This window comes from Penicillium digitatum, chromosome 5 (assembly GCF_016767815.1).
Source record: "Penicillium digitatum chromosome 5, complete sequence".
Classification (NCBI taxonomy): Eukaryota; Fungi; Ascomycota; class Eurotiomycetes; order Eurotiales; family Aspergillaceae; genus Penicillium; species Penicillium digitatum.
Window position 1 is genome coordinate 2166118 of NC_089388.1, and position 23879 is coordinate 2189996.

Sequence of the window (23879 nt, forward strand, 5' to 3'; positions counted from 1 at the left end):
GCCCAGACGACGACCTACCAACGGACCCTATCCCTATCACCACAACCTCCAGCCTTCCATGGCTACAATCTGTCACAATGGAAGAAGTTGAGGCTAACACAATTGGCGTCTCCAGCACGTCGCCTGGCTCAGATAGGATAACTGTGCGCCTACTCAAAGCCTGCTGGGAACACCTCAAAGACATAGTCCTCTCTCTGTTTAACCGATGCCTCGCCCTCTGCCACATCCCCCTGGCCTGGAAGGTCGCGGAGGTGGCTATGATACCCAAGGTCGGCAAGAAGGATAAGTCCTCCGTGCGCTCCTGGAGACCGATCGCCCTCCTATCCTGTCTCTCTAAGGGACTAGAACGAATCATCGCGAAAAGAATTGCCTGGACTGCCCTCACCCACGGCGTCCTCAGCCCCCAGCATGCGGGGGCTCTACCCAAACTTTCCGCCACAGACCTAGTCGCCTCCTTCACCCACGATGCCGAAATGGCACTCTCACAGAACAAGCAAGTCACCCTAGTCACGATGGACGTCCAGGGTGCATTCGATGCCCTCCTCCGGAGACGACTTCTCAAGCGCATGGGCGAGCAGGGCTGGCCACGAGAACTGCTACTTCTTGTGGACAGCTTTCTCACCGGACGCAAAGCCCGCGTCCGGCTAGAAGGCTCAACCACCCCTGAGTACGACGTGGTCTGCGGAACCCCCCAAGGCTCCCCATTATCACCAGTACTATACATGCTCTACCTAGCCGAACTCCTCAATATGGACCAAACGCTCCGTTTCGGGTATGCCGACGACCTAGCTCTATACCGAGCCTCCCACGATCTCACCCAGAATGTCAGACTCCTCGCTAAGGACGTTCAGAGCATTCTTGCCTGGGGAGAATATAATAAAGTGGCCTTCGCCCCCGAGAAACTAGAGATGATCCATATCACTAGACATCGAGGGGATGAGTCCCCTTCAATTGTAGTCAACGACCGGCTCACCATCGACCCCGTTCAGGCCAAGAAACCAGGATACACACCCACTCTCCGTTGGCTGGGAGTCTTTTTCGATAGAAAGCTCACATGGAGAAGCCACATTCTCGCCCGGGCGGGCAAGGCACGCGCTGTCGCACAACATATCCGCAATCTGGCCCGCACGACCTGCGGCCCGCCCGCGAGCTCACTTCGCAAAGCAGTCATCACCTGTGTTATACCCTCCCTAACGTTCGGAACTGAGGCCTGGTATGGCGGCCGGAATAGGCCCGCAAAACAGGCTAGCAAGGGCACCGTCAGCGCCCGTGTTGGCTGGCATATCAATGTCATCGAGTCGACCCTGGCACTCGCCATCCGCGGCGTCCTCCCTGTATGGCGCACCACACCAACTCCCTCGCTCTTTAGGGACGCGGGAATCCCGTCTGGATACGCCACACTTGAAGAGGCGAAACTACGGTTCGCTCTAAGGCTTAACACCATCCACAAAGGTCACACCCTTGTCCGTCGCATTCGACCCCCGATGATCACCCGAGGCCGCGGCACCGGCACCCGCCAACCGGCAAAGACAATTATCCAGAGACTTGGGAGCATCCTCCCGGAAGTCCCAAGACCGACCCTCTCCCCCCCGCACTACTCACCGGGCTGCAGAATAGATCCTACAGGGGGTATAGATAAGGCGACCGCGTCTAAAGCTTTCCAAGTCTGGCAGGAATCACTCCCACCCACAGATATCTGCGTCTTCTCAGATGGCTCCGAGCAGTGGCAGGAGGGCATCAAGTACGTAGGCTATGGCTTCGTACTTATGGTAAACGGCACCCAAATCGACACTGGCGCTGGCGCTATCAACTCACGCTCTCATGTTTTCGACGCCGAAGCAATCGGAGCCTGGCGAGGGCTCGAACGGGCAATCGCGGTAGCTCCGCCTAGGTCGAAAATCTGGCTCTGTATTGATAGCACATCCGTTATCTGGTGCATTAGGGGGAATGCCTCGAACTCCTCGCAATGGGCATTTTTAGCCTGCCACCGGGCTATGGAACAGCACAATATCAGTCTCCGATGGGCCCCTGGGCACACTGGGATCGAAGGGAACGAAGCTGCTGACACCTTAGCCGGTGAAGGCGCGCTACGCGGTAGTGCTATAGGGATGGAAGCCGAACCCACGATTAGCGGGATCCGATCCATCTTCCGGGAACTTCGGAACGAGGCTCGCTTGCGCTGGTGGGACACGGTCTCTCAAAAACTCTCCCAGTGGTACCGACGCTGGTCAGACACCTACGAGATTGATTCACTGCCGGAACTCGAACTCCGACGACCAGCGCTCCACCGCTGGCTTGCCCTCCGCTCGTCGCATGGCGACTTCGACTGGTACCACCGCAAGTTCAACCACGAAGACGCCAAACTCGACTGCTCATGCGGCCGCCGAAAGTCACCAGAGCACCTCGCTCTCTGCCACAAAACCCAGAGGTCTTTCCGACACTGGCCAAAACGCCCCCCGACACCTCCAACCGACAGGACAGAGGCAGTCGCCTACCTTCGCAGCCTGGACCCCAAGCAGTTTGTTGAACTACTGGAGCTCACAAGCTTCTACTCGCGGGTCTGCACGAGGTAACTCCTTCATTTGTTTCCTCAACAAAGTCTTTTGGCACCCGCCAATCACCACACACCTGGACCCCCCGGGACCCCCCGGGACCCTCACCCCCATGATGGCCGGCTCACACGTCGGAGACAGCCGTCATCAACTGGCTACTCAGCCCTCGCATTTACGAATGCATGAACTGCAATCTGTGGAGAAAGATCTTTGTATTATAGAAACCATAGCACTGCACGTCCCAATACCCCATGGGAGGTCGCGGGAGCAAGCTTTCGCTTGCTCCCTGCCGGACGTTAAATATATCTACCTACCTACCTACCTACTTGCTAAAGGCCAGTGGTCTTCGAGGTACGATGTTTGCGAACATAGTAGGGAATAGAGATCTCTCCACACAAGGCTTCCGAGGATTCGTATCTGGTCGTTGTAGCCTGGAGACTCGTCGGGTCGTGTGATGCCCTCCTCTGGGTCAAATTCTGGATCAACGGCGAGAAGGAAGCCGGCAAATTCACCAGGAATGAGCTGGGATGTCGCGGGACTGTAAGATTTGGTCATGTATGAGGCAAAGGACGCGGAATCAACGACAAGAAAAGCGCCGTCTTCTAGCTGTGACGAGTCGTCGCTGCTGTTTTTGAAATTTCTGATTGACTTGTTAGCTTCAAAATGCAAGAGGAAACGAGCACACCCACTCCTTTGATGCATCGACATCGCCTTCGGAAATACCCAATTTCGTCCCATCCAACCAATACAACGTGAGATTCTCTTTGATAGCGCTGCTTCCTGCGTGTCCTTTATCCCAATCCGAAACATGAGCTTCCACTTTATCAACGAATTCTGTCCATTCAGAGTCCGTCTGCCCATAGGTCAACCGATACACAGCCATCCCGTATTTTCCCTCCTTTCCCTCCTTTCCCTCCTTCTGTCTAGATTCCATCTTTGTGGAACAGGCAACAATTCAAGGCTCACGAGGAACAGGTTCAATGGGTGCACCACGCACCTCTTTCCTCAATTTGTTCTGGCCTTGAATTTGGCTGCAAGATGTCACATGATACCTCCGGACGAAGGAATTAAATCTCTCCATGGACCTGTTACATGACGGAGGATGGCTGCTCGAGTAAGCAGCCTCAAGCGCTCATGGTATGCTTTACTTCTCGTCAGCAGATTCACAGCATGAAGAGCTGCTGGACCGTCCCGCGGGGGAGCCGTGAAGCACCCCTTGTAACCATCCATGGGGATCATGATGGTGAAATCTGCATTGGCAGTGATTTCTGTCAGTATGTGCAGTGAATCAGCAAGCTTCCACCGCAAAGCATCAGGCTGGCCTAACAGGCCACCATCTCCCGGTGGCCGATGCTCCAAAAGGGCTCGCAGCAACGGAGCTCGGAGTATATTGACATGGACAGTGACCCATCTATGGGCACGCTCAGTCATCATCTCAAAATGCGCTGTCATATACATTGTCCAAAGACCTGCGACACTGACGGGATTTTTCCCACTTTGCCCCGTTCTGCGCTTGTTAAAAACAGTATCGAGGGCCACCCCATGATCATAGATGAAATTGAACGTGTCGCGAAGATATAATCGTACGGTTGGTTCATTCAAATATTGAAACACGGCGATCACGGCTTTTAGCTGTTGACAAGTGAAATCCAAATATTCGGGCTGGTTGAGCCCTTTTTCCAGCCATAACTGGTTGCTCAGTGGGATGATGCCCTCCCATAGACGGGATTTAAGGGATTGGATGTTCTTTCCAACCATACAGAGACAGGTGGAATCTCGTTCAGATCCAATTCGGGCCATAATGTTGGTCATGATGAGTTCGCCATCGGAGTCCGGGGAAAAGTTTTGATCATGTTGGATGAATGATGCCTCCTCTATGGATAGGCGCTCGACGCTGGGTTGATTACCATTGGGCAAAGGCTCCCCGAACGCAAATTCCAGAAAATTTCCGATGGTCTGAGGCTCCAGAATGCGATCGACTTGACCGTCGTCCCGTTAGTACTCTCATACGGAGAATAAAGGGGGGTCGCGAACCAACCGGCAGCTTCTGTGCCTCGCAATGAGCGATAGTAATCGAAGTACCTTTAGCTTCAAGATGCGAGTACAATGTGAAGATGAATACATCAAATGAACCAGGAAAACCAAGATGCGATTCCGGCTGTTTGGAAAGTGGAGAGGCGAGATGATCTTCAAAGCCGCAAGGCAACTAGGCGTTCTGGTTGGTGAAGTTCCAATTTAGCGTGTGGGTTATGGGATCTGAATCTTGATGAAAATTGGCTACAATTTCTTTATCTTGGGATTATTCTTTATTTTTGGCCTCCTATCTGTGACTCTGTTTCATGGCATCTCTCGGCGAACAGGGGGAATAACAGCCGGGAGCACACGGATGTACTCATTGCACCACTACGGGGGTACTTCTTTAAACAACAAATGAGAATCTTTAATATGAATTAGGTATCTAGTCAATGATACCAAATCATCCCCCGCTTGACAAACCAGCACCTCGAAACCTGAAGCCAAAAAGTGTCAAGCAATGCCTCTATACCCGCGCAGGAGTCTTCGACCTATTAGCCCTGAGTTTCTCCTCCACCATCAACCTCTGACAGAAGGGACTTCTCTCCCGAATCCAAGGTCCCCCGCGCACCAAAGCAAACGGAATCGGAATGCACGCTAGACTTACAAACCCAAGGAGAGAAGTAGCCCAAGAAACCCCGAAAGAGTTATAGAGCGACTCAGCAGCCAGCGGGAAAAGCGCTCCAGCAATGCTCCGCACAATAACCGAAGCTGCCAGGGCGCTGGCAGAGTAAATCCTGTATGCATCGGTCACATAGGTAAGAAGTGAAATGAAGATGGTTTGGAATCCGAACCCAAAGATGAACCCTGACATCACAGGCGCTGCCCAGTGCACGGTGGGCTTTGCTGTCCAGGCGAGCCAGAACATGCTCACTGTTAGACAGGGCCCGGCGATGCAGGACATAGGGAGTCGGTGGTATTCTGGGCTGGAGGTCCATACTTTGTTGAGCTTTTTGGCTTTTTCGTAGATCAGGTCGTAGGAGAGAGCGACGAAGCCGGAAGATGCTGCGCCTACGCCAACTACTATGGGTTAGAGGCCTTTGGTCATATGAATGAAAAAAGGTGGACGTACTTGGGATGTATGTGAGGGAAGTTTGCTCGATGGTGAAATCATAGACACCTGCCAATAAGTTACAAGTCTTCTACATGTATCAGCGAGAATTCGAGGTAGAGTATTACCCCCAAAGATGATGGGATAGGCTTGGAAATAAAAGAATACCAGACTATATGCGATGGCGATATAGATGGCGGTGGAGGTGATGATAGGCTCGAAGAAGAGCATTGTGATGGGACGAGTGATATTTTCCACCAGAGTGAATCTCGAGTCCAGATTGAGCTCCTGACGCGAGAAGTATCGTTTGGATCCTGAATCCTTTCTCAACTTGGCAGCCTGTCGCTTCAAAAGTGCTGGGCCAAAAGTTTCTATTTAAATTTGAGATTAGTTGATGGCACATTTAGTTGAAATAAGCGATCAACCATACCAGACGTGAAGAGCAGAGCCAACCAAGTAATACCTGTCAGAATCAGGTCAATCCTGAAAGTCCATCTCCAGCCATATTGGACCGAGCACCCGGAGATAATGGGGCCTAAAATCGGACCAAAACTGCAAGCCTGGAATCTGCATCAGTACTATTTCAACATTCCACCCAGTTGGTAACAACCTACCGACATATACATCGCCATCGCACGACCACGACTTCGCAGATCAAAAAACAGATCCGCGTAAATACCACCTACCACCGTCTGCGGAGCGGCCCCGGCAAGACCACAAATGGTCCGAAAGATGAGAAGAGAGGACCAATTAGGCGACAGAGCACACCCAAGGGTAGCGAGGACGAAAACACTGAAAGACCAGACGAGAACGGGTTTTCGGCCAATAGTTTCACTCAATGGACTGAATAGCAGAGGTCCAACCACATAGCCGATGAGAAAGACGGCAGTTGGTAAGACCTTCTGCTGGTCTCCGGACTCGTGGAAGTCCTGCATGATGGCGGGGACTGCATTACTAGGGAGTGCAGATGATATGCCGCTATTAAGGACAATCAATAGTGCGATAACTGCGTTGTAAACCTTTTTCATCTATGAGATGTCATTAGTATTGGGAAATCTCTGGCAACATCTAGATGTACGTACAAAGGCCCAGTTTGGTGGATTTCTTGATGAGTTCTCTTGAAACTCGACAAGTAGTTGATCTTGAGACAATTCAACTACTTGGTAATCGCCATTTGAACTTTGATTCTTCTCCGTTGAAGCAAGAGGTCTCTTATCAGAACTCTTATCCCTGTCTAGTACATGTCAGAGCAGACCCGGTAAAGATCTATTCGGGGCTGATTGCACCTGAAGAAAGAATGGCGGCCATCTGAGACATTGAACATTGTTTCGTTTCTGATGCCATAATGCACCATCAAATGTGGGGTAAGCTAGAACAAAGAGGAAGAAGATTGGAAGCGTACTTCTACTCTATTTCTAAAATGCTGCGGCAGGTGAGGACCGAAGGTCTATATAAGCCATAGAATAACGTTTCCGTTCCCATTGCACCCAGAGAACCCGGAGTGAAAATCCTGACGATTCTTTGACTCAACATGCCTAGAACCTCTTGGTCTTGCATTATGCCTCTATCAATCAAGTTGAAGTAGGGAAAAAAAACCAATGAGAGACTGGTACACTTCAATTGTTTTGCGCGGAGAACCGTGGCCGGCGCGGGACCGGGGTTTAGGGCAATCCGCCAACGGTGCCGGGCAGGATCCGAACGATGGCTGCCCCCGATGCACACAGATTGATTGCTATAACTCCATTTTAAGTGGAGATCTAGACTGATGAGACTGAACACATGTGAACAAAGAAGATTACTACTTTGCGCGTTGCGGCCTAATTTGTTATTCGCTGGTACAAGTAGCAGGGTTGGTCTACGAGGCCAGAACTTGGCCCTTGCGCGATCTACTCAATTTGGACAGTGGGACATGAGTGATCTCACACTTCGATATAACAAGGTAAATGAAGATGAGATATTATTACTATGGTATCGATGACATCATAGGCAAGAAATCGAAGATATCGTTCTGCCCTTCCTCAAACAGACCAAAGGAATCTGCAATGGAGTTCGATACAGTCCAGTTGGGTGCCTCCATCGTGCCGGATAGCCGAGATACGGGCGCTCGAGCCACCGCAGATGGGTCATTACTTGACATCGAGACCATATTCGAATCTTTACCAGCCTGAATGGTCGAGCCAGTTCTGTAGCGGAGATCGTCGAGGGGACCTACTTCCGACGGAGGCGGCCCGTTGATCATGGGGTTACCAGCTCCCTCGAAGATTGGGCCCTCATTTTGATGAGACATCATGGGTAAATCCGTACTATGGTTACTCTGTGGACGCTGACTGGCAATCAAGGCGCGTGCATAGTTCACGAAGATGGAGACAGTCCGGTGGATATCGGGATATGGGGGTTGTTTGAGGAAATCGCAGATCCTTTCTGCTCGTGCAAGTAGAAGACCTTGGTTGATCAGATTCGGACGCCATCTAGCGATCCGAAGAGCGAATGTTGCTAAATCTATTAGCAAATGTGTATAGCTGAATGAGGAAGTGATCAACTTACTGATGAAAGCGATCGTGAGAGCTGGATACGTTGGCGCCCAGGGTAATTGACAGCGGTAAGATGGCTCGTTAATCAAAAAACTTAATTGTTCCATGATGGTCGTCACAAGGGACTGCCATAGGTCCATCACATCCTGGTCGAGCATTTCCGTGCCCGAGTCCGTGTACGTCGGTGGTAATTTTTGAATCCGTGCCAGTGAAGCACAGAAAACAAAAATCCTGGCGTAGTGAAGCATAAGCTTGAGGCTGCTGCGTTGAAAAGCCCCTATATGGAAGCCATTGTCTTCAAGTTTTTTCAAAGTCAGAAATGCTCTAAATTGTGGAAGTTTTAAAAGCAAGCAAGGACAGCTTACTTTCATGGATCTCATCCCACGTCGTCCACCAGTTTTGCAATCTTGTCATAATGGCCGGTAGTTCTGTGGACACAATATCGCTAGTACTTGAAGTGTTGTCAATTATCACACGAGAATTACCTGCCGGGTGTTAGTTAGTTCACACATAAATCACACCTGCGGCTATTTTCGTTTTACCTCGAAGTTGATGAAGCTCAATGATACACACTGTACGCATATCGCAGGGCAGGGAGAGGGGATAGTCAAGGAACCTGCGCAGCTTTACCACGTCGACCTCGGCAATGCGTGATTTACGTCCTGTACCAGATGCAACGTCCAATTCCAAGATGAAAGTGATTAACCAGGTCCTAGTCTTCCATACCAGTTCACGTTCAGCCATAGAAGCCGAAAGCGAACTTCGGGGTACATTTTCTTGGGACAACAAAGTGTCCAAAGATTTCTCCAACCCAGAATCCAAGGCGGTGCGAAGAATGAGAGCAATAGAGAACCATGTCTTTTCGGAGTAAGCGGCCAGGAGAATCATTCCTTGGACAGTTTCTAGTTTGGTGGGTCGTTCGAAGAAGCTGTCTTCTGCCAAACGTTGTGCTTCATCCTGTAGAACACGCTGCATATGCGTGTCTCTGCGCAAATCTGTCACTGCGCGACTAGCGAGATAGATAATCACCGTAAAGCAAAACAAGGATCTTGAACGAACCGAGTCGAATGTGTCCCTGATCGGATCAAAAAGTGGAAGAAAGTTTTTTGATCCACCTGTAAACCTGCAGCAGAGTATTAGATTCAACTATGATTGAATGCAGTTTCATTTGGCTGTTGGTACCACACCTTTCATACATGACACGAGCAAGCTCTTCACTAACGATTCCTCTGCCGATGACATCTCCTCTAGGGTCACCCTTACCAGAGTTTTCCATAAAGATCTTGCTCTGTTAGATCGATGCTAATCGTGTAAGTGGTCTGACTGCTACTCACATCATTAGTGCCAAGCAAATTCACAGACATGGAGTGCACCGCTGATGCAGGCGCTATCATTTCATTAGGGCTGAGCTGCTGAGATTCCGGTCCATTCGTATCAGACTTGTAGGACCGCTGGAGGCTGCTTAATCCAGTAGAATCGGGCAAAGAGTCAATCGGAGTGTTTAAGCCACCATCTTGCACTGTGGCAGGTGAGAACCCCTGATCTCTTGATGCCGGAGTGTGATAACCGGTCCTAGGATCCAGCGGTGAAGCAGTGTTTTGATTTCTGTGACAGTATATTAGTTCCTTGCTTTCATGTGCAAGATATATTCCAGTTGTCACCTTGCCGAGGTTGTTGTTCTCCGCCGCCGATCACCTCGTCGTCGGCCATCATCGATGGGATCTAAAATGCAGTCCCGGCCCGTAGACCTACAGCGGAAACAAGGGACTTGGCTACACGCATCACATCGCATCTTTTGTCTTCTGCACCATCGACATGCCTTAAAGAAGCGAATCGGGACATTTTCCGCCCGGTAAACGATTTCCGACCCTCTTTCGCTCATTGTTGCCGGGTTTTTCATGCAATGCTAACGGCAGAACGCTAGCCAACTACTCCGTAGGCTCTCTAGTAACAGAAGGCAGATATCTGCCGATGCGTATCGATCGTAGGTTGTGGCTTAGTCTACTGCCTGTCGACTGCCTGATGGGGATACGTTTGCCGGTTGACAGGAATGCCGGTCACGTGACCGGCTTGTTGTTCTCTTTTAGGAAGGTTAGCAACAACGCCTCATGTGGCGGGTGCAAGATGAAATTACCCCAAACATATCCCAACGCTACAGTCGATCAACATCCACGTCATTACAAACACTAAAGGAAGGTCGCCTCCCCCCAAAAAGAGAACGATGGATCCCTGGGATATCAACGTGAGCGAGGGAGAACAACTAGATGGATCACTACCATGCGGAGGGAAGATTGTTCAGCTGATGACTAGATGACCACCTTCGTATGCTCCTAGAGTATAGATAGAATCCTCAATTTCATATCTCTCCGCTAATTACGGTATTCTACAGTGCCTCGACTTTTAGTCGCCTACATATCGTGAGTCCTGTTCCCTTGGGTCATATGCGCATTGGTGGTAGCGGATCTCTTAATTACTACATTTTCACTCTCTTGAATACCACCTTGCGCTCACATCGTACCGCCTACTTCTCCTCATTATTTGCTCAACTCGACCAAGACATTTCATCTATACATAAGTTTATATTCACTACAGAAGCTGAAGAGATGAAAAGATCGTAGAATGACTCTTTGTGATCCTGAAGTAAACTCCTCATTTCAACAGCCACGATACGTATCTCACGCCCCCCAATGTGCCTGGAGATGAAATGTTCCTTGCCATATATTGATGGATAGAGCTTTCTCAGCTCTCGACTCAAATAGATGTACTCCATCATCCGTCCCCATGACAAAATTTCGAAAAGTAAGCCAATTTTCAGTGGAACTGGAGTGGCTATCCATGAAACCTAAACAGAGCATACCGAGGTTCCAACGTGATATTCTCCAATGCCGCAGAGATCAAACTTGGCTTCCATTGCTTCGAGCAACCATCCTCCTGCCCAAACTCTTGTTCTGGATCGCTAGGGTAGTCGCCTCGGTTTCGATTACATTGACACTCCGAGTCAACTTGATATAGCCTTCCTCATCCAACGCATGGAGTGCCTCTTTGAGCCATACTCGACAGGTGATCCTTTCGCGGAATCGGACTGAGTCGGCGATTGGAACCTGATAGAGACGGTCAAGGAAATGCTGGTGGAGACAAGAGTCCAGTACTCCTATCTTCAGGGCCACCAGCAATCCCTGGGAATTCGCAATATTCTGGTTTGGTTTTGGCTCGAAGCGCCAAGTGGTTGAGTTGACCGTATTGACCAGATGATAGATAAAGCCCGAACTTGTAGCCTGATGTAGATAGAGGCCCCAGTGGAATGTGTAACTCTTGTCACCACGATCGGACAGAAGAATATAAAGCCCGTTCTCTTCAAATATAAACGGTGACCCCAGTAAGCCGCTAGGATGATATATTGGTGTTGACATGTCGAAGGTTTATAGTTGAAAGGCTGTATTTTTCTGTAGCAAAGATTATAGTGACAAAAGGATTAAGAGCAGGCCCAGCATTTCCTTATACGTGCACTCACTCAACTAAATTTTTGAGTATTACGGTGGCCCTAGGTCTGCATACGGCGCTTAATGTGAAGAATCATTGGATCTCAAGCAGATTTCTGTTTGATTCGCGTTCCAGTTGGTCCAACAGCGCCAACTGGATAGACCTTACGCCTCTAACTTTTAAAAAGAAAAACAAGAAGTTGCTATTGGATTGGACCTAGGCATACTTTAATGTATGCAGAAACAGCTTGACTACGCGCTCAGCCGTTTCCTTTTTGGGCGGGAAGAGGCGAACGGCGCTAACTCGCAGAGGTAACTAGTTATAGGGCCATGTAATGACGCCACCAGTTGCAGGCAGCAATAAGGGAAAACCAACTAGCTAGAACGAGCGTAAAATGCAAAAAGAAATCTGATTCAATTGTGAAAGATGATATAAGTTGGTGTACCGCACAGAGCTGAGATACAATTAGTACATGTGGGTCGAGCAGGCTGGTCTGCAATTCAGGCCTCAGGCTTCTAAGGAGCTCCACATTTCCCCAACCCCCATCGTTGGCTCTTCGACCCCATTCACGTCGTCAAATTAAAAGCAGAGAGAAGTAGGCTATAGTTTATACGTTAATGAATCTTGTGACCTACACACACCTTTCACACCTTCAAAATGGCTCCACTAGAGAGATACCACAAAACTCTCCGGCTCATTGAATCCGCCCGGCTCTCACCCACTGAGCATTCGATTTGGAGAGCTTTTCTGGATGAGGCCGTCGATCCGGAATATGCAGCTTGCTATATCTGGGAAAAGATCCACGATAATTCCCCTTGTTCTACAGAGCAAGCCCTGGATCAGTTAAAAGCTGACTGGAAGCGCCTGGTTACAAAGCGTCAGTCGAAACCAAGCGTCTACATTGGCTCATGTGTCTCCGCTAACTATAATCTCAGTAGCCAGGCGAGATCAAGTCTCTTCTCAAGCACGCAAACTCGTTGAAGCTCGAGAGAATTCACACTGCTTTATGCTGGATCAAAAGCCATCGGACCCCAACGTATCCCTTCGGTTCGATCATGCCTGGGTGATCCCACCTAGCATTTTTGATGACAGTGACATGGATCCGCAGGTAAGTGCTTACTGGGCAATTTGGAGGCAAGACGAAAAATCCGAAATCGAAACCAACTGTCGAACTACTACAGGGCCCTCTTTATCCTCTTCTGCGTGCATTTTTGACCTCGGCTACAACATGCGAACTTCAGACCATTTTGCGGACTAATACCCTGGAATCTCAACTTAAAAATTTATTCTTGCTATCTCCCAGCATTCATACAGCTTTTCGAAATGGACACATCCGACTCTTTCCACCAACTAACACCCCAGACCAGTGGAATGATGAGACCGAGGCCAAACTCAAAACCGCCAGCGAAGTTTATGTCAGAATTTCTCAGAACATTGCCTTTTGCTTAGTACTTCTGACTAACTTTGAGCCAGTATTTCGTGTCCAGATTATCGCCTGAGCCTTGCGGTTGGCTTTTTCTCAGCGATGGCAGCCGCTGGGACTTGACAATGCAAATGTTCATCATGGAGAGCCAAGACGCCAATCGTCCTCTTCCAGATCCTTTCTTGATACGAACGCACTACCGCTTTGCAGCTTCCTTGCATTTGTTCCATGTGGAAGAACGGATCGCCGAGGGCTGGCCCTCGCCCCCATTGTGTATGTTACAAACAAACCCCTTTAAAATAGAACTGTAATGCTAACTTGGTCACTTGGGATAGTCCAATTCAATGTAGCTACCCAGAAGATACTACGCTCACTCTGGATTCTTGTACCTCATTTGATACGCGCTAAGTGGTACGGCGTGCTCTTAAAACTAGGCAGACATCTATACCCGCGGTCTTTCACTGGCCTCGTGCACCAGTTGCCGTTCGGACTGTACGCAAAAGAATGCACTCGCTCTGCTAATGAAGGAGAGACACTAAAGCTTGTGGAACGGTATACCTCGATCCCCGCACCACTTCAGGTAGATGAGTATCAGGGCACGCACCGCTTTCTCATCATGACGGCTATGCCTGGACAAACACTGGATGTTGTTTTCCATCGACTCTCATACTCGGAGCGTAAGCAACTGTCGAAAGACCTGAAGAGTGTTTTATCGCAACTACGGTCTATTCCAAACGAGACCTTGTACCGCTTTGGCGACAGTCATGGCGGCCCGCTATTTGACTACCGTTTCCCTTCCGGGATATGTGGTCCATTTCACCAAATTTCGGAATTCAATGCCTTTCTTGTGCATAAACACGTGCGCACCGAGACAAGGGACAAAATTGCGGCCGTCCACACGCGTCCGTATCGGTCTGTGTTCACCCATGCCGACCTGCATCCCAGAAACATTCTTATTGATCGTGGGCGCCTGTCGGGGATTGTGGACTGGGAATGTGCCGGCTTTTATCCTGAATATTGGGAGTTTACAAAGCTGTTTTATGGCGCACAGCCGTCCCCGGATGTGCAATCTGTTATTCATGATGCATTTATAGAAGATACATATGAAGAAGAGCTAGAAACCGAGAGGCTATTGTGGTACGACACCCCGTTTGGGATATGACACAATATCAGAGTGTGTGCCAGTATCAGAATCTACATATGTTGCGGTGCCAAAATTGTAGTATCAAAGTTGCAGTAGAACTCATCCAACAAATTGGGGGACCATTGCAAAAACACGTCCGCGCGGAGTTCTTCACTGATAATGGAAACTCACCGCTTGAATCTCTCCCTCTGCATTCAGATCCCAAACGTCGGGACCCACGACTTTCCTCGCTGTCGTGCGTATGTTATCGTATCCGGTGGCTAGGACAACAACATCCGCTGGTAGGGATTTGCCGTTCGCCAAAAGAAGCTCGCATTTCCCAGAGCCTTTGGTCTCACCCGGGTTGTGGTTGACCTTGATCTTGCCATCGATGATAAGCTGACTGCATCCAACGTCGAGATAGTAACCCCCGCCATGGGTCAAGTATGCACGCGCAATACCAGCCCCATCTATCCCGAAAGTAGGTTCAAAGCCAGCCCGACGGAGTCCGTCTGGGGTCTCCTTTCCAGTGTCGGCAATTTTCTTCGTCATGTGTACACTCAAAGCGAATGGAAAAGGCCAGTGGAGACTCTCGCAGGCGATATCACATTCTTCGGTTGGTGGACTACACGAGTAGTGTTAATATGATGTTAAGCTGTGGGATGGGAGATAGGGAAAACCTACCCGCTATCCTCATGCATTCCACTGCATTACAAAGACACTCTGGTCAGCCGTTATAACGTATGTTCCACTACGCTGCAGCATAGTGATATCTCCACCGTTCTCTCATGACAGTCCTGCGCAATCTCATGACCGCTGTTACCAGTCCCGACGACAATCACTTTCTTGCCTCGAATATCGCATTCTGATGCGTCATGGTGCTGGCTACCATGGTACACTTTGCCTTGGAAAGATGCTCGTGCCGGGAAGGAGGGAATCTTCGGCTCGCTTGAGTGTTCGGTACACCATATAAGATGACGAGGCCGGAGGGTGCGTTAGGACCCATTGCCGCGAGCGAGGAAAATTGTCCACTGGCCTACAGCTTCGTCGTACTCTGCTGAGATGACTAAGGTCTGCATCGCAAAAAGTTAGCATTTCCCTCTCCATGGCTAAGGTCAAGGCCCCCCCCGGTTTGATTTGCTGGGCCATAGAAAAGGATATAATCTGCAAAAGACGACAAGCGTAATTGCTGAATCACAGTAACCCCAATGTTAGGCTGTGCTACGTATGTCCCACTCTCAGCTCAAATGGGTAAATCCTACTTTCAAACTTCAATCTCCCGAGATGATTTATATTTACTCCGAGGTTACTCGCAACGGAAAGCGAAGTAAAAGGGTCCTCGTAGGAAAGATTCTTATCCTTGGATTCTTTTCTTCGGAGCCTTTTCACCATTTATCAAATCTCAAAATGGAAGGTCCAAATTTAAGCTCGTCAAAATACACTTGCAAGAGTGTCAGCTGTTTAGGACAACATAGCACCATTTATGCGGGCATGATCGTCGATACCGTGCTCGATTCAGCTCTCTTGAGGATGAAACTCACCGAGTTGGTTGGGTTATGGCCAATACTTGGCGGTGCTTTGATCAAAGATGTGAGTCCAATTTACCACCACTATGGCCTGCTAACATCTGTCTTTCTAGACAAAGCCCTGGTCCTTCACCTGTGGTAATACTGTCGATTTCGCAAGTAGGGAAATTGACCAGTCACTGACCACCTATCTTCCAATCCATCATGAGCAAGATAGCAATGAGCCAACTGTCATAGGAAGCCCGGAAATATCCGTCGTGGATGAGACATTCATATTCGACGTCTCTCCCGGCCTCGCCAACAGTTTCCGCCTTCGTGTTACTCTCCTAGAAGACGCTACTTTGCTCTGCTTTGGAATTGCGCATCACATTTGTGATGGCCATGACTGCTGGGAAGTAGTTAAAGCATTTTGTGATCTGTTGTCGAATCAGCCAATTCCTGTATTTGCTCTTCCGCCTGATGCTGGGAATGTCCGAATGTCCGATCTGATGAAAGCCAACGATGAGTGCACCGACCCGGAACCCAATTTCCACTACCAGAGGCATGCACAGAACTACATCAGTGGGATATTCAATCTGGCAATGACGGTTTCGGGCGTGTTGCGGACGATCCTTGCTATGAAGTTTGGATTCCTTGAGGATCTTACAACCAAGTTTCTGTACGTTCCAGGCGCATGGGTCGATGAATTACGAACCAAATCCCAGGGGGAGCTGAAAGACTGTGCACCTGAGATTCAACTCACACGAAATGATGTGATCGCTGCATGGTACCTTAAATCCGTCTATTCATCTCAACCGACAGCCACATCCCCTAATCCAGTGGACTACTTTGGGATCATCAACTTTCGTCGCTTTCTTGAGCCCCCGAAAGCTGGAACATACTACATTCGTTGTAGCGTTGGTGCCCTGCGGTGTAAATTCTCTGTTCAACGGCTGAAAGAAGAGTCAGTTGCGGAGATTGCACGGGATATACGCCTCACAACGCTGCAGTATACATCCCATGGATCTGTCCATCAGAATCTTCGATTCTCAGAAGACCATACAACCAAGACTCTCACTTTAGCGCTGCGTGGCACTGGAAACCTAGGATTTGCCGTGGTATCCCACTGGACAACATTTGATTATGCTAGCCTTGATTTCTCCGGTGCCAGTGTTGACCGCCGAAAACCGTCAGTCTTATTCGTCAATCCGATGATTGTAAACACATGGAATCTCACAATAGCGCCTGTGGCTGTTGTCACGAAGAATGGATCTGGCGGCTACTGGATTCGCGCTACCAATACACCAACTGGCTGGGAACGGTTCAGCCAATCTCATAGCATGGAAAGTCTATTCCCCACATAGTGATCCTTCTTGGTTCATGTTTGAAAATCATGGTATGGCCAGGATGTTCTTTTCAAGGCTTGAAACGGTTCGAATGACAAAAGCATCGTCGTTGACTGGTTGGAGCCTGAGGCCAAAGCAACCAATACACGTCTCTAGACATTGTTTCCTTCCCCTCTCTTCTGTCTCCTACCACGTATACATTCTTTTCGCGAGTGGTATTGGAAATCTCCCTTGTTTTCTTTTTTTTTAGGATTCAGGGGGAAAGTTTTCTCGCACAAGAAATTCTTCACTGTAGAGATCGCCTCCATGCAATCGCGATAACGAAACCCATGCGGAGTTCCGTACAAATTCCATGTCCACGTCAAGATAGACTTCATTAGAATGATAGATCTTTAGGCTTTGTTTCGCGCAGCACTTTCTCCCAAGTTCTTGGTTCTTTTCCATATTTGAAGGGCTGATAGCTTGGACAACATGCTCTACTTTGCCTTTCAACCAGTCGAGAACCAGATCCAGCAAAAATAACGTGAGAATATCATCCCGGCAGCTTCTAGAAGTCGTTGGCTTCCCTCACATCAACTATTACCCTTGAAACCGAGAGCATATAGGAATGGATTTGGACCTTCCTCTGATATCCCAACAACCCTTGGGAAAATTGGACATGACGGTTCCGTTCTATGCAGGGAAAGATTGCAAGACATAAGGCAGGCTTTGTTTTAGTAGAGAGGAAAAGTTGAGAGTCGGCTAGGTGATCTAGGGCTAGACAGCTCTTCTAGCGATATTCTGTAGTAAGAACATCGAAATCAAAACCCAACGCCCTTCTGTGGTGCATACGAGCCAGAAGCCGCGTTCAAAGCGGACGAACATGAAACCTCATCAGTACTCCGCCATATCCCTACCATGTTACACTTATACACGCTGCTACAGCAAGCCTACAAGACCACCTCAAATTCAAAGTAGGACATAATCGACATTTTCTAGTCTGTTCCAATCCCACAAAGCATCTCGAAGATCGCACACCAAAAGACCCACGAGAAAAGAGAAAGAAGCAATGCAGCAACGCAGTAAACGACTCCCAGCACGCGCTACTAGAGACAATAGATCTCTACTCACCAGGGAACCAAGGCTCGAACCCAAGCTTTATGGTATAAACCCCATGAACAATCATTTCAGGCGGCACGTCAAGCATCCACCTCCAAAGATCATCCAGAGCATCTTGATCACGCATCTTCTCCTGATGATTTACAGCATAAAGTGTATACGTATCGAGACCGTTAGGCGCCTGGATCCACATAATACGGACTGGCGAGGGGGGAACATCTAAAGTGCGCAAGGTATTTCCATGGATTTCAAAGCTCTTAGCGAATTGTCTCCACTGTGGGCGCCACACCTCAAATGCATCTGTCCAATCTGGATCAATACCACTATCTGCGAGAAGAGCGCACATGCTCCAAACCAAGTGTGTAGCGCTGATATACTTCTCAAGGTAACCCATAAGACCGGGCTGAACCCCGTTTTCGCGGTGGAGCTGGAAACGGAACTGGTTAAGACTTGTGCTGGGTGCAGCCTCTGGGAAAAAACAAAGGAGAGTGCCGGGGGGAGAACCAGTTCGGTGCAATGCACGGAAAAGATCGTCCTCTGGCTCAAAGGCTTCCGCTACCTCGAGTGGGAAGCGTTGAGGCTGCTTTTGATCCTTGTCAGGTTTCCCGAACTTCATGATTGCGAGACGGTATGGTACGGCTCTACTGAGACTCACTGGGTTGTATAATAAGAATGCTAGTGAATTAGGCTGATGATGTATTATCTGCAAGGTGGAAAGGACAGTTTATATAGCCACGAGGGCTATTTACATCGGCTCCGAAAATCTCAGTGCCTTAGTTGACCTCAAAGATCCTCTTTGTCGTCTTTGTCTATATGCCAAAGCGAACTCGGAGATCTGGAGCACAATAGCTTTAATATACACGAGGCTTTTGCCTCTTTGTTTATGGCTGCCCTGAATACCGTCTTGTCAACACTAGTACAAAGAGAGTCCTTAAATCTCTTGTTAACTGGGTATATCTTGTGCATGTCAAATTTGTAGGCGAAGGCTTGTCGCAATAGTGGCTAGTTTAAGTTGCCTTTGAAAGCCCGGGTTGGCGTGATGGACGACAGATCTGGCCATACCCGAAGGTGATAAATGTCGCTTTGGAGTCAATCAGGACAAGTGCCGGCTCAACAACCGTTGAGAAAATCGAATCGAAAAGTTTTCATATCTCGGAAGGGAATTAGACATACACATGGGTTTTCAAAAGAAGTATGGATCAAGAACCTATGTACACCGAAACCCCCATGGCCCGACATGCCACCACGCTACCGAGGGTAATTAAGCACACAAAAATGTAACCCTAAACGGATAGGGGAAAAAAAACAATTACTGACTCCGTCGAGCCATGTAGTAGGTCAGAAGATTAAGGGATCCTTCACGAGGAGGCTGGGTGACTTTTTGCACCCGCTCGGGTCCGAAAGTGATATTCAAGAACGTGCAGAGCTCAGTGGCATTCTTCCTGACACCGGGGCGCGGGTGTCCGAGCTGTTGCATCGCCACTGCACCGATGCGAGCTAGAAGCTCGTCGTCGATATCAACACCGGGACGCGACAGCGACTGCTGAATGGCACTCAGACCCATGATTGTGGAACGGTACGTTTCATCATTTTCAGCGTCCGCCTCAAGATCCAGTCCCTGCAGAACACCGACAATCGCCGTCTGGGGCAGGGTCAAAAACACCAGTTTATCAACCACTTCCTCTAGGCAGGTGACAAAGTGGGAAGTGGACTCGTAGTGGCGGCGGGCCCGGATAATAGCTGCCATGGCGCGGGTGTCATAGGGGTGGAAATGCTCGCGGGTCCGTAAAAGCATGGAACGAATGGTGGCCAAAACCTGGGTTTTCACGTCATGATCCTTGCGGTTGAGAGGGATAGCTTCCAATTCAACAAATAGAGCTTCCAGTAACGCATTATAGTCCTGGCTTTGAGACACAATTTCGTCACCATGGTATTGGATAAGCCCCTGTAGCTTTCGATATCCCGAGGGCTCCATGGTTCTCGAGACAATGCGAGCGAGGCCTTTGTGGATCATTTGCGTGGCATTGGCCGGGTCTTTCGAACGCGGGCTAGGGCTGCGGTGACGATCAGTCCACTTTCGAGTGCGTCGTGGGGAGTCTTCAGACATTGTGGACTGAGACAAAGTCGACTGGGAGAGTGACATAGGTATCGACACAAACGATTTCTGTCTCGCTTCTGGCGAACGCGGTGTAGGTTCGTTTGCCGTCACCTCTTCGAGAGCACTCGGCTTAGCCGCAGACCGCGGGACAGCAGGCAAATCTAGGGTCTTGGCCAGGTATGGAGTCGCATTTTCATTGTTGCCATCGGTCCCGTTCCTTGCCACATGGGGCTCCTGGGGAAGCACGACCGCAATATCCATGATGTTAGAAGCCGCTGGATGAAAATGGACCTTCGTTGGTGATGGGCTTGATTGAAGCGGTGTCCGGCGTGTTGGAGACGGAGTTCGAACTTCATAGTTCATACCAGCTTCCTGCCTAGGGGCCAAGTCGGGTGCAGGCATCTTAGCTAGAGCGACCACCGGGGCTGAGAGATCCTCGGAGATAGGTTGAGCCTCTACTTCACCAAGTTCTGGTTTATCCGAGTGCCTGGGGGACCACTTGAGAGGGGTAAAGATCCCCGCTGAGGCGGCGTAGGCAGGAGTTGCATGCACTTCTGCGGGGGGTGTGGCGGGATCTTCGTAGATAACCATTGCGTCAGGTTGGGGTTTGGCCATAGATGCAGGATCAGGGCCAAAGTCCAGATCTGGATGCTTGCGAGCAGGAGACACGGACGCGGGAGACACTGCAATATCTGGTTCGGGGGTATGAGTTAGAGGTGCGGAAACAACAGGTTCTTCCAGTACCATTGGCTCTGGGTCTTCAACAGGAACTGAGTCAGCATGAGGGCCATCTGGTGCTGAGTGCAGAAGAGGCTGTGATGCATTGAGTGGAGGGCTTTCCAACGCAGTAGATGCAAGCGAACATTGGTCCTCCGATACACCGAGGAAATTTCCGTGACGAGGGGTTCTTGCAGATGGCTGATTGGCCAGGCTCTCGTTCGAGTCACTGTGAGCACGACTTGCGGCCATAAGATCGTTGTGAGACTTGGACTTGGACAAATCGAGCTTCTTCGGCCTGCCCTTCGTTGTAGCATTTTGTGCCAATTCGTGTGGACGAGTGTGAGGCGCCGTTAGAGGGGCATTCGATGTAGGTGTTGATGGTTTAGACCGCACAGCTCTGGGTGAGGTGGTCGCTTGTCGAGTAGATCTAGTACTATTAGACTGGGCTCGTGACTCGGGGCGACGAGCATAGGGGTCTGCAGTTGCAGGACGACTGATTTCTGCCCGCCGAGGCTTCATGGCGGGTCTCATAGGCGCAGAAGATAGAGACGAGAGAGGGGCCCCAGTTGGAACACTCCGAGCGGACTTGGAGGCAGGAGCAGATGGCCTCGCTTCGGCAAAGATTGGCTGAGCCGACTCGGGTCGAGAAGTCATCTGGGCCTTCTTCCGAGCAGCGATAGCTTCTTGCAGAGCGGAGCGACTCTTGGCGGGGCTCTTTGCAAGCAATGCAGATGCACCTTTTGAAGTGGGGTTGGGGTTCGATGAATCTTTTTCCAGCAAGTTCCACGACTTGGGGTCGAGAGTGTCTGCTATCACCTTAGCTCGCTCCGGCCACACACCGTAGAACGTCCAGAAGGTGCTCCGCGTTGCTTCGCGCACGCCAGGGTTCGCATCTCCCAATCCTTTGATAATCGCCTTCTCGATGAGATCAAGGCCACCACCATGTTCAACTGTACTTTTATGATGAGCTTGGCGGACGATCAAAGCCTTGAGCCACCCTGTGGCAAACAGACGCACTCCAATGTTTTTATCCTGGGTTGCGAAAGAGACATGCTGCAGGAGGCGAGTGCTGAATGAAACATGAAGAATGACGACTTCGACAGTGGCGTTTCCGTTTTGGGCGGCAATCTTTTTCAACGCCGAGCAAAGCTTCAACAGGTTCTGCATGATAATCTCGACCATTGAGTCAATTCTAGGGCCACATGTCCGGGCAATGTCTTGTATCAAAAGACTGCCGTTGCTGGACATTGTCGTTCGTAGAGAATTAAGAACCTTCAAGATACCGTCCAGTAGTGTCTTTACTGCATTGATGTAGGTGTGCGAGAAGTCGTGTGGCGCATTTCCTCGAGTTAATCTGCGGAAAAGCATCACATTTTTTTCCCGCTTAGACCAATTGTCTTCTGATTCTTTTCCTTCGAACCAGGGCATCATATCGCGCACAAGATCATCGATATCCCTCGCCGAGGCAACATCGAACGGTTCCAGACCATCGTCGTCTGGCAAGGGTTGCTGGTGTGCTGGTGCCGGGGCCGGTGTGCGAGGTCGATTGACAAATGGTGGCTCTGTGGGCACGGAAGAGGTTATCAGTCGCTCACGCTGAGCTCTAGAAGCTGGGCGGCTCTTTGCGGGCTCCATTTCTGCTCGGAAGTTAGTATGACCAGCGCAAATCTCCAAAAAAAAATCGAATCGAAATACTGACCATCATCAGTTTGTTCCATAGCATGTGAACGCGACGACATCACCGAAATCGAGCGTTCGGCCCGAGATATTGGACGCGTAGAGGATGCAGTGTCTGGTTCAATAGACCCTAGACCAATGCCTGAGAGGATAGCATTTGCGATAGATTTCCTCACACCGCGTGACGCCATTTGCTTTTGCAGATCAGATTTCGCTCTTGCTGGGCCGTTTCTGAGTTTGGTTAGGGAAATTCCATGAAGATAATGGTTAGAGAAGTAGCTCCACCCACCGGAACAGGTCGATCACGACCAACTTAGCCGTATCTCGAACGGCACTGTCGGCGTCCTCTAAGCACGAAACCAGGGAAGGAACATATTGACGGAACAACAAACCATGGTGCTTCGTCATCTGCAGGTCGAGATTAGTAGCTGAAACAAGCCTTGCGGAGTGCATAAGCCTACATTTGCCAACCACAGCATGCTCGTTTCTTTCGCCCTGTGATTTTTCCCAACCAGTGCAACTTCCAAAACATGATATTCAACTTCGTTGCCTGCAAATTGCCACAGTTCGGTGAATATTGATGCGGCATGGGCTCTTATACGTTCTTTAGGATCATTCAGACGCTCCACGAGAATAGGATACAAGCTTTGGGCTTGGTGAACAATCCATTGCTGCTGGTCTTGGATTGCAAGGCGCTTCAGGAGATGGCCAAGTGTGGAAAACCCCGCTCCGAGAACGGAGTAGTGCTGGGAGCCGATGGCGAGACGTAATGTTTCGAAAATAGTGTGAATCGCTCCCTCTGGAACATTTTTCTGTTTGATATCGGACTTGACACTAGATAGGTAGGCGATCTTGGAATCAACGGACAAGTTGGGGTTCTTGAAGGACGCCAGTAGCTCCGCTGCCTTCGCCTCCATTGTCAAAGCCGAGAGATCAATGTTAACTCGGGTCAGACACCGAAGAAAATGGACAGAAGAACGGAAGAGTATGTAATGGACGATCCCGGGGATTCAAAATGCGACAAGGCCAATAGCGGAAAGGAGATCAGACACGGATTTCGATCTGTCACTAGGCATGGAAATTAGCAGCAGATTCTACCAGCGCACGTGAGGAATGGACAGAAAAGCAGAAAGATTGCGATGGCGATTGCGATTAAGAAAGAAAAAAAAATGGCATGAACGCGTGTAGGTAGTGAAAGCATC

The 23879-nt window shown here is 49.6% G+C and overlaps 10 protein-coding genes across 10 annotated transcripts; 3 read left to right on the forward strand and 7 right to left on the reverse strand.

The window, feature by feature from the left end:
* Window positions 1-749: 749 nt before the first annotated feature.
* On the forward strand, window positions 750-2573 carry Pdw03_1970 (putative RNA-directed DNA polymerase from transposon X-element; the record flags this gene model as incomplete). Its single annotated transcript, XM_066100044.1, has 3 exons — window positions 750-772; window positions 830-1741; window positions 2132-2573. The coding sequence occupies 3 exons, from the start codon at window positions 750-752 to the stop codon at window positions 2571-2573; spliced, it is 1377 nt and encodes a 458-aa protein (XP_065957771.1).
* Window positions 2574-2870: 297 nt separating this feature from the next.
* On the reverse strand, window positions 2871-3486 carry Pdw03_1971 (Major facilitator superfamily domain, general substrate transporter; the record flags this gene model as incomplete). Its single annotated transcript, XM_014680807.1, has 2 exons — window positions 2871-3192; window positions 3242-3486. The coding sequence occupies 2 exons, from the start codon at window positions 3484-3486 to the stop codon at window positions 2871-2873; spliced, it is 567 nt and encodes a 188-aa protein (XP_014536293.1).
* A 107-nt stretch (window positions 3487-3593) lies between these two features.
* Pdw03_1972 (Major facilitator superfamily domain, general substrate transporter) lies at window positions 3594-7020 on the reverse strand (the record flags this gene model as incomplete). The annotated part of the gene is made up of 9 exons (XM_066100045.1): window positions 3594-4531; window positions 4591-4634; window positions 5237-5645; window positions 5698-5745; window positions 5805-6047; window positions 6107-6236; window positions 6291-6704; window positions 6759-6910; window positions 6963-7020. The coding sequence occupies 9 exons, from the start codon at window positions 7018-7020 to the stop codon at window positions 3594-3596; spliced, it is 2436 nt and encodes an 811-aa protein (XP_065957772.1).
* A 619-nt stretch (window positions 7021-7639) lies between these two features.
* Window positions 7640-10089, reverse strand: Pdw03_1973 (Fungal transcriptional regulatory protein, N-terminal; the record flags this gene model as incomplete). The annotated part of the gene is made up of 8 exons (XM_066100046.1): window positions 7640-8169; window positions 8221-8502; window positions 8573-8692; window positions 8750-9330; window positions 9395-9489; window positions 9542-9812; window positions 9869-9955; window positions 10016-10089. 8 exons carry the CDS (start codon window positions 10087-10089, stop codon window positions 7640-7642), a joined length of 2040 nt encoding a protein of 679 aa, XP_065957773.1.
* A 1012-nt stretch (window positions 10090-11101) lies between these two features.
* Pdw03_1974 (putative Cytochrome P450 monooxygenase) lies at window positions 11102-11617 on the reverse strand (the record flags this gene model as incomplete). The annotated part of the gene is made up of 1 exon (XM_014680804.1): window positions 11102-11617. The coding sequence occupies one exon, from the start codon at window positions 11615-11617 to the stop codon at window positions 11102-11104; it is 516 nt and encodes a 171-aa protein (XP_014536290.1).
* Window positions 11618-12344: 727 nt separating this feature from the next.
* On the forward strand, window positions 12345-14272 carry Pdw03_1975 (Protein kinase-like domain; the record flags this gene model as incomplete). Its single annotated transcript, XM_066100047.1, has 5 exons — window positions 12345-12564; window positions 12623-12795; window positions 12869-13102; window positions 13161-13383; window positions 13446-14272. 5 exons carry the CDS (start codon window positions 12345-12347, stop codon window positions 14270-14272), a joined length of 1677 nt encoding a protein of 558 aa, XP_065957774.1.
* A 132-nt stretch (window positions 14273-14404) lies between these two features.
* Window positions 14405-14934, reverse strand: Pdw03_1976 (Flavin-containing monooxygenase-like; the record flags this gene model as incomplete). The annotated part of the gene is made up of 2 exons (XM_014680802.2): window positions 14405-14858; window positions 14918-14934. The coding sequence occupies 2 exons, from the start codon at window positions 14932-14934 to the stop codon at window positions 14405-14407; spliced, it is 471 nt and encodes a 156-aa protein (XP_014536288.2).
* Window positions 14935-15640: 706 nt separating this feature from the next.
* Window positions 15641-17102, forward strand: Pdw03_1977 (Chloramphenicol acetyltransferase-like domain; the record flags this gene model as incomplete). The annotated part of the gene is made up of 2 exons (XM_014680801.1): window positions 15641-15823; window positions 15873-17102. The coding sequence occupies 2 exons, from the start codon at window positions 15641-15643 to the stop codon at window positions 17100-17102; spliced, it is 1413 nt and encodes a 470-aa protein (XP_014536287.1).
* Window positions 17103-18186: 1084 nt separating this feature from the next.
* On the reverse strand, window positions 18187-18798 carry Pdw03_1978 (Oxidoreductase, N-terminal; the record flags this gene model as incomplete). Its single annotated transcript, XM_014680800.1, has 1 exon — window positions 18187-18798. One exon carries the CDS (start codon window positions 18796-18798, stop codon window positions 18187-18189), a length of 612 nt encoding a protein of 203 aa, XP_014536286.1.
* Window positions 18799-19491: 693 nt separating this feature from the next.
* On the reverse strand, window positions 19492-23594 carry Pdw03_1979 (HEAT repeat protein; the record flags this gene model as incomplete). Its single annotated transcript, XM_014680799.1, has 4 exons — window positions 19492-22637; window positions 22700-22908; window positions 22967-23085; window positions 23139-23594. The coding sequence occupies 4 exons, from the start codon at window positions 23592-23594 to the stop codon at window positions 19492-19494; spliced, it is 3930 nt and encodes a 1309-aa protein (XP_014536285.1).
* Window positions 23595-23879: the final 285 nt, after the last annotated feature.